A 9493-nucleotide genomic window follows, 5' to 3' on the forward strand; every position below is an offset into this window, starting at 1 on the left:
CCCCCTCCCCCCTCGCCCAACCAAACCTTTCCAATAATTCAACTCTTGTTTGAGAACTGGATCAGTCTTCGACAGAAACTTGAAGATTCTAATTACTTTTTGTAACTAAATGAGTACAGTAATATAGTGAAGAATATATAGAAAATTATAAATTGATGAGTAACCTAATAAAATGATGACTAATTATGTTATCACATATTAAAGTGACTTACCGCAGAAAATCTTTAACACTGTATATAACATATATAAATCCAAGAAACAAATAAAATCTTAACCTCCCACCAAATTGAGCGATACTATACTACTAATTGGTTTCAAAATTAGTAGTATAGCTTCCAACTTCTCACCTACCATTCCGATTTCCTATTTCCCTCTCCATAAAACCCCTATGCTTCTGCACTATCAGAAACAAGCACCATTCATCTTTCAAATATCAAACTCCCAAGTCTATTTCTCGCTATATTCAAACCATCCATTCTTGAAAAGGATTAAAAAGAAACAAATATGATGAGCTATCTTGTTTTCTCTCTTTCACTCCTTTTAATTTTCCTCCATTCTTGCACCTTGACTCTAGCCCAAACTTCTGCCACGGCCCCAGCTCCATCCGGTCCAACCAACATCACAAAAGTACTCGAAAAAGCCGGTCAGTTCACCACATTTATCCGGCTCTTAAAAACCACACAAGCCGGTGATCAAATCAACACACAATTAAATAATTCAAAACAAGGAATGACTGTTTTTGCACCTACGGATAACGCATTCTCGAGCTTAAAAGCTGGCACTCTCAATTCTCTAAGTTCTCAACAACAAGTTTCGCTAGTGCAATTTCATTTACTTCCCAATTTTATTTCAATTTCACAGTTTCAAACTGTGAGCAATCCGTTAAGGACACAAGCTGGTGACACTAGTCCCGGCGATTTTCCGTTAAATGTAACGACTTTAGGAAACCAAGTCAATGTGTCAACTGGCATTGTGGATGCTACTGTGGCTAATACGATTTACACTGACGGTGAGCTTGCGGTTTATCAAGTGGATAAAGTGCTTCAACCTTTGAGTATTTTTGCTTCTCCTGCGCCGGCAACGGCACCGGCTCCGGCTCCAGCGACGTTAAATTTAAAGAAAAAGTCTCCGGCAGCGTTGAGTCCCAGCTCCGGCAGTGATGATGCGGTGGTAGATGATTCGGGTGCTGGTGGAGTTAACGTGCATGGGGTGGCGGTGTTGGGACTTGGAGTTTTCTTGTTTGTGTTTTGGTTGTGACGGTTGTGATTGTTCGTAAGTGGTCAAATTGTGGATTCAACGGCTGTGATCGTCAATGACTACATTTGAATAATTCCTCCTCTCTCCTCTTTTTTATTATTATTTTTTTTTTATTTTTTTTTGTTTTCCTCCTCTTTTCAATTTGGATGTTCAAGTGACAAGCTGTAAGATACTGAGAATCAAGTTTTGAAGTTGTCTACATTTATATGTTTTTCATTCTTCGTCCCCTCTGCATTCCCTTGTCTCTTCCGGCTATTTGTATAAATTTACTGCTTGGAAACAAGAAATTAACCCAAGATTATAAAAGAGAAAAGAAATATACTGTATGTGTTTACGTCTGCCCTACACAAATTACGTACCATTGTAAGGAAGTTCGTGGTCGATATGGTCTCTGTATTGGTAAAGTCTTGGAAATGTAACATTTGAAACGTAGCAATGGCCCATTGATATATCAAAAGATTCAAAGTTCAACTATGCTAATACCGATTTACGCAGACTTAACTTGAAAATTAACATGCTTTTGGTATGTTATCACATTCTTTTGCTAGCTGGAACTTAGTACACCTGATCATGCTTTTGGTATGACCTATGAAGTTGCAAATTAAAAGACTGCCTTCTAATGACTAAGTAATGAATTTGACTTCAAAGTTGAGATTATCACATTCTTTACTTAGAACAAGAAATTACTACTTTGACAAGGGAGCCAGTGGCGGATTCAGGATTTTAAAGTAGTGGGTGCTCCATTATTTTTAGTATAGAGTTGCTAAAATTAGTGGCGGAGCCAACTTCATTTAGGGGTGTTTCTTAACATCTCTTCGTCAGAAAATTACACTAGGCAGCTAGGTAACCCACTATCATATGTTGAATTTCCTTAATTTTGCATATGTTTATCTTTTTATATTGTTACATATATTCATAAATATTCGTATGTTTACTTTTTTATATTTCTACTCCTATTAGTAGAAATTTTGGTTCCGCCACTGGCTACAACTATAATGTATAAGAGCCCTGTAGATAATAGATTGCGTCAAGAAAAATAAAATCAAAACCGAAAAATATTGCAACAATCGTAGTATTTGATTTTAAATATTTGAGTGTTACAATCTCTATGGTTCCTCTGATTCACTTTTCCAATATAAATCCAAGGACTTTTGAGCTTGATCTTGAATATGTAGTAGTTGCCACGAATGATGATCTTGAATTCAACTAGCACGAACTTTGATTTCAACTCGTACTCCTTGAATCTTGATTTGTTCTTCGTTCTTGAGCTTGAACTTGATTTCTTGAACTTAAACTTGATTTCTTGAAGCTTGAAACTTGTAGAGAAATTTACGGTGTTTGATCCACGAGCTCTCTCTTGTTTCTTTTTATAATACTTCTGGTGCCTTTTCTGGGTTATGAAGACCCTAATTATAGTTGTGGGAGGGAAGAGTTATGATAAGAACAAGCTCTTTCCGACCAATCATATCGAAGTGTAACAAGGCCGCATTTGATTGGCCAGAACATGTCATTTGCACACGTGGCACGATTACATTAGCCTTTTAATGTGACTTTTGGCATGCCTTGTCATTTTGACACGTGGCATGATCCTATTGGCTCTTTCGTTTGACTTGGCGTGCCACGTCATATGACACGTGGCATCAATTTGAGCCACTAAGAAGATGACATCTTGGGCTTAATGAAGTGGGCTCATCACTTTAGCCCAATTAAATGGGCTAGCCCAATGGATTAAGACTTATTTATTTAATCCATATATATTGGATTTATATAATTATTCATTTATATTAGCCCATAATATTTATTTGGACCAATATATCTTGAATTTAAAATATAGCCCAAATTAATTTATGAATTTAATTCCATCAATTTTATACGCCTACAAATATCCCTACTTCAAAACTTGTTGAGGTATAGACTTGTCGTAACCGAAAACGGGTCACGAAGTATTAGCTGACTATCAAATAGTCGCCTGCTAGATTAGAATGCAAAGTATCACCCAAGTAATTTGTTACAACCCAATCAATTACCTGAACAATGTACTCCCTCTGGTCCAATTTATGTGAACCTGTGTGACTGGACACGGAGTTTAAGAAAAAATGAAGACTTTTGAAATATGTGGTCCAAAACAAGTTAAAAAGGGGCCCAGAGTATTTGTGTGGTTATAAAAGTTTCTCATTAAGGGTAGAATTGTAGGCTTAAGTTAAATTATTTCTAAATTGAAAGGGAATATTCTTTTTGAAACAGACCAAAAAGAAAATAGGTTCACATAAATTGAAACGGAGGAAGTAATAATCATTATCTCTGAATCAAGACAAAAGCAAAACCATGCAAATTATAATTGTAGCCGCCAGTGACATCAAACTTTCCCATTAGGAAATAAATTCTTTCTTATTGTAATGACTAGATACGATAATGACTAGATACAATTTAAGTTTCCTTCGAATTCCTACATTGCTGCCGAAATAAGACTACACCCTTCTCGAAGATACATAGCCGAATCCCTTGCGAATGTAAAATACATGATCCCACATCGGCAATTCACCTTCAAAAATTGTCTTATGACTTCTATAAATACAATACTCTTTATTCTATTAGTTTTGCTTTCAGTATTTGCAAACCACTTTGAGTCTACTTTTGATGACCTAAAAGCATTGAAGCGGAGGTAATTTCTTCTTCTTTTCTTGTGCTTTCTTTATTCTATAGTCCTTTTTGTAGGTAAAACAAGAAGGATATGTTCTTGCTTAACGAGATGATCGACGCATGAAGAAGGGTGTTTTAGGGTGTGAAGGGATGGGTACTCACCCCCGTCTGAACATCGGAGAGATTACTCTCAAGGTGATCCGAATATCAGAGAGATTACTCTCAAGGTAACCCGACTATCGGAGAGATTACTCTCGATGTGGCCCAACTATCGGAGAGATTACTCTCAATGTGGCTCGACTATCGGAGAGATTACTCTCAAGGTGGCCTGACTATCGCAGAGATTACTCTCAATGTGGCCCGACTATTTGACAGATTACTCTCAAGATGTTACTCTCAAGGTGACTCAACTATTTGAGAGATTGCTCTCAATGTGGCCCGACTATCGGAGGGATTATTCTCAAGATGACCTGACTATCGGAGAGATTACTCTCATGGTGGTCCGACTTTCATCTTAGTCGCATAATTTTCAGAAGTGCTTGTAACAAAAGAATCATATCTTGTCGTGGGTGAGTCTAAATAACAAACCGTTTGATTTTTCGAAAATTAGACGTCAATACCTAAAACATATCCAAAACTTAGAATCAAACACCTTCAGAATCGCCCCAGATAATATTTTTGAAACCAACTGTAGATTACACCGTGTTGAAAATTTCAGATTTGTGCAGTCTCACCAAAAATATCATATCTTGGTATAGAAATGTCAAAATCATGATCCGTTTGATTTTTTTGGAAATTTAACTTGCAAATTTATAACTTATCAAAAATGCAAAATTTAATGCCTTAAGGATAGTTTTAGATAATATTTCGAAATCAATATTAAATTCTGACGCGACGACGATTTCAGATTTGCGCGACTTCACCAAAAGTTTTATATCTTGATGTAGGAATGTCAAAATCACGAACCGTTTGATCTATTGGAAACTGATCTTCCAAATATATAAAATATCTAAAATGCAAAATTTAATGCCTTAATGATTTTTTCAAATAATATTTCGATGTCAATATTAAAGTCTAACATACTGACGATTTCAGATTCGCGCGACTTCACCAAAACTTTTGTATCTTGATGTAGGAACGTTGAAATCACGAACCATTTGATTTCTTGGAAACTAAACTTCAAATCTAAAACATATCCAAAATGTAAAACTATGCCTTAAGGATAGTTTCAGATGATAGTTATATTCCATCGTACTTCATTCGGACAACAATTGGGGGATTATGTATCTTTTGAACTTATGCGACTGAACTAGAGTAGAATCTAAGCTGCCTACGTACGTCGGTGAAGAGGATCAAGTCATACTGTAGTTCAAAATGGGTAATATTAATTTTTATTTTTTTTTGTCCTAACTTTTGCCTAGGCTGCCTCTTTCGAGGTTTTCAACCTAGTGGACTTTTTTTTAGGGCCGTACACAGTTTAGACTCATGCGGGTCAGGAGTGTAGGAACATGCACTTTAGGCTCATGCGTCAAGGAGCGTTGCAACTTCAAGGATAATACTTCTTCAAAACTTGCCATTGATAGGGCCGATTCTCATGCAATCTGCATCAACCAGCTTGTAAGCCCCACTTGAATAAGCTTCTTGCTCGACATATGGCCCATCCCATTTTGAAGTGAACTTCCCTACAGGTTTATGGGAAGTAATAATGGGTCTTCGTATGGCAAGGACTTGATCTCCTACTTGAAAGGATCTCGGTCGAACTCTTTTATTGAAGGCGCGAGACAATCAAGACTGATAACATTCAAGACTCTGTTGAGCTTCCGACCTCTTCTTATCAAGAGCCTCCAACTCTGCCAATCGAAGTCGAGTATTTTCTTCATCAGTGATCCCTTCTTGAATAGCTAATCATAATGAAGGTATTTGACGCTCGAGTGGCAAGACGACTTCAACTCCATAAACGAGTGAATAAGGGGTCGCTTGTGTTGGCGTGCGGTGAGTTGTCCTATATGCCCATAGAGCTTCTTCCATACGGTCATGCCAATCCCGTTTGGATTTGGAGACGACTTTCTTTAACAAGTTGTATAGAGTCTTGTTGAATTCCTCGGTTAGACCATTGGTGGCAGCATTGTACATAGAAGAGTTACGTTGCTTGAAGCCAAAGAGTTCACAAATCTTTTTCATTAACCTATTGTCAAACGGCTTGCCATTATCCGTTATTATGTAACGAGGAACGCCAAAGCGATAGATAATGTTTACTCGGATGAAACTTGCAATATTTTTCCTTCTTTACTTCCTTAAGAGCAACAGATTTAGCCCATCTTGAGAAGTAGTCAGTTGCACCAGAGGACTTTGGTAGTGGTCCAACAACATCCAATCTCCAAGCGTCAACAGTCAGGATGCAACAATCAGGTGCAACACTTCAGAAGGTTGATGAATAAAATTCACATGGAATTGACAAGCCTTGCATCATCGAGCGTAGTCCAAGAAATCTTTTACTATCGTTGGCCAATAATATCCCATCCTTTTTATATGGAAGTGGAGCTTAGGTCCAGACTGGTGTGACCCACATACCCCGGAATGTGCCTCTTGCAGAGCTTGGAGTGCTTCTTCTACCCTAAGCATCACAAGAGTACTCCTTCAAATGACTTTCTATATAGAGTATCTTTGTAGTAAAGGAAGCGAGGTGCACGATGATGGATTTCAGTCCTTCTCCTTAGATTTTTTAGAAGTATCCCACAGTTTAAGTAGTCGATAATGGGTTGTCGCCATTCTTCTTTCTCAGCTTCAGAAACAGTGACAAGATGCTTGAGTTCATTTTCTTCACTTTCGGCCTTAGTTGGCAGAGGTATTACCCATTTTTGGCAGACAGTAACTTGTGCTTGATCAGGCAGGGTTAACGATGAGTCTAAGGAACCTTAAGCATTAGCCTTCTTGTTTTATTTCCTTCGCACATGTTGAATAGTCACGTCACCGACCTACCCCATTAATTTTTTAGCATAATTATGATGTGGGCGTAGTTTAGGTTTCTTGTAACTACCTAAACCAACTGAGAGTTACCAAAGACTTGCAATTGCTTGAGAAGTGACAAATACTACACCAGCACCAACTCCTCCGCGGTGTGCAACACCATCAAATTACATCTTCCATAGAGGTTGAACTTCAATGACCATTCCGTCCTCATCAGGTAGTTCGTCAATTAGCTCCCAATCATCAGGTATAGGGTGATCTGCCAAGAAGTTTGCTAACACTTGTCTTTTTATAGCCTTTTAAGGGGTTTACACGATTTCAAATTGTTGAAACTAGAGGTACCACCTTGCTAATCGATCGCTAAGGAAAGGTTTTGACATCACGAACTTGATGGCATTCGCTCTAGAAAATAGACGAACGGCATCAGCTTGAAAGTAGTTCTTCAACTTTTGGATTGAGAAGACTAGTGCCAAACATAATTTTTCGATTGGCAAATAATTCAGCGCATTTGGTGTCATTATCCTGCTCAAGTAGTAAAGGGATTTTTCTTTCCCTTCACTAATTTCTTGGGCCAACAACGCTCCAACAGACCTTTCTGGTGCTGAAATATATAATATCAACGGCTTTTCAGGTATCAGCACTGCCAAAACTAGAGGCTTCATCAAGTAAGTTTTGATGCTTTCAAAGGAATTGCTACAAGCTTGGTCCCACTTGAAAGGAACACCTTTCTTCTTGAGGCGACTGAATGGTTGGCACCTCCCAGCTAGGTTTGAGACAAATCTCCTAAGGTATGCTAGCTTTCCCTGCAGACTTTTCAATTCATGAATATTGCCAGGCTCGGGCATTTTCAAAATGGCATCTACTTTGGCTTGATCAATTTTGATCCCTCGATGTCAGACAATGAAACCAAGGAACTTTCCCGAAGTAACTCCAAAGGCACATTTCAATGGATTCATCCTAAGTTGGTACCTCCGAAGCAATTCAAATGCCATTCTCAAGTCTTTCAAGTGGTCGCCCATCTTTCTTGATTTTACTACCAAGTCGTCTACATAGCATTCGACATTCTTGTGGAGAAGTCATCAAAGATATTCTGCATAGCCCTATGGTAAGTAGCACCAGCGTTCTTCAAGCCAAAAGTCATTACCTTGTAGCAATAAATACCTTTGGGGTGCGGAATGCAGTAAGCTCTTCATCTTTTGGTGCCATGCAAATTTGGTTATAGCCCGACGAACCGTCTATGAAAGACATTGCCTCATAACCAGTAGTAGCATCGATCATCAGCTCCAGAATAGGAAGTGGCAATTCATCTTTCGGACAAGCATTGTTGAGATCCCTGAAGTCATCGCACACTCGAATCTAACCATTTTTCTTCCTTATAGGGAAAATACTTGAAACCCATGTTGGGTATTTAACTGCACGAATAAAACTAGCTTCAATGAGTTTGTTAACTTCACTTTCAATCAAGGGAACCAAGTCCGGCCTAAAGCGCCTGTGAGCTTGCTTAACAGGATGAGCGCTATTCTTGACTGCAAGGTGATGGACTACTACTTTAGGGTCCAAGCCAGGCATATCTTTGTAACTCCAAGCAAAGACATCTTTAAACTTCTTGAGTAACTCCATATAAGTGCTTTCTTCATCGGTTGCTAGTAAAGCACTTAGATAAGTGGGCCTCGGTTCTTCATCAGTGCCAAGGTTTACTTCCTTCAAAGCATCCACTGTTGTTTTTACCCCTTCTTCAAGTTCAGGTAGAGTATCCTTTCCATCTTCATCTGCTTGAGGGTCCCCATCATTGAAGGATATGTGATAACACGGTGAAACATCCTCCATTGATGATGGAACACCATTCTCGCCTTGTACAGTAACATGATACGAAGATCCCATACTTTCTTCGTCTTCATCATGTTCTTTAGTGTAGACCATAGTGTATGGCTTCACCTTTAGTACCTCATTACACGAAACCATGACTTTTTTTTGTCGCATCTGTCATGCCCCTTTTTCTCGCGAAAGCGGGTTTCGACATTGTGACAACTCTTTTGAGTGGGAGATAGAGTGTTAAAAGAAGAAGAGTCACCACCTAATAGTTATTAAGGTGCGTTAGGGCACCTATTATACAGATATCTTTGTTTGACTAGTCAAAGCCACCAAACATCGGGTAAGGGCTCAAATTACCTCAAAGAGAAGGTGTTAGGCACTCTTCGAGGTCCATAACTCTAGGAAGTTACTCATAACACAGTGATAATTGATATAAACCTTAAAGATTACAAAGATATAACTATAACGGTCTACATTTAGATGACTAAGTGTATAAAAGAAAAAGGGGGGGGGGGATCACCCCGTGCAACATAAATAATACTTCCCAACTCCCTTGAGATAGGAAGTTACTCATATTATTCAGCGGGCACAGACTATCATCTCCTGCTACCCAATTATTATGTTAAAGTTGTTTACCTAAAAACGCTCTAATTCAATTCTACATCGTACTCTATGCGTGCACTACCCGTCCCATGCCTATGGTCCAAGAGGCATTGGACCTCTATTTGGCCGGTTCTAAACTTTACTTAGGCTGCTCAAGAATGATAAAACTAGGTGACACACAAAACAAGTAGGACTTCATATAAAGGTAGTTAAA

The 9493-nt window shown here is 38.6% G+C and overlaps 1 protein-coding gene across 1 annotated transcript; it reads left to right on the plus strand.

Moving 5' to 3' along the window:
* Positions 1-284: 284 nt before the first annotated feature.
* Positions 285-1478, plus strand: LOC109236596 (fasciclin-like arabinogalactan protein 11). The gene has a single exon (XM_019402787.1). The coding sequence runs from the start codon at positions 505-507 to the stop codon at positions 1255-1257; it is 753 nt and encodes a 250-aa protein (XP_019258332.1). The 5' UTR covers positions 285-504; the 3' UTR covers positions 1258-1478.
* Positions 1479-9493: the final 8015 nt, after the last annotated feature.

The sequence above is a fragment of the Nicotiana attenuata genome, unplaced genomic scaffold (assembly GCF_001879085.1).
Source record: "Nicotiana attenuata strain UT unplaced genomic scaffold, NIATTr2, whole genome shotgun sequence".
Classification (NCBI taxonomy): Eukaryota; Viridiplantae; Streptophyta; class Magnoliopsida; order Solanales; family Solanaceae; genus Nicotiana; species Nicotiana attenuata.

Bases quoted from the DNA above. Each gene is read 5' to 3' on its own strand.
- LOC109236596 (XM_019402787.1), top strand. From the start codon at position 505: ATGATGAGCTATCTTGTTTTCTCTCTTTCACTCCTTTTAATTTTCCTC.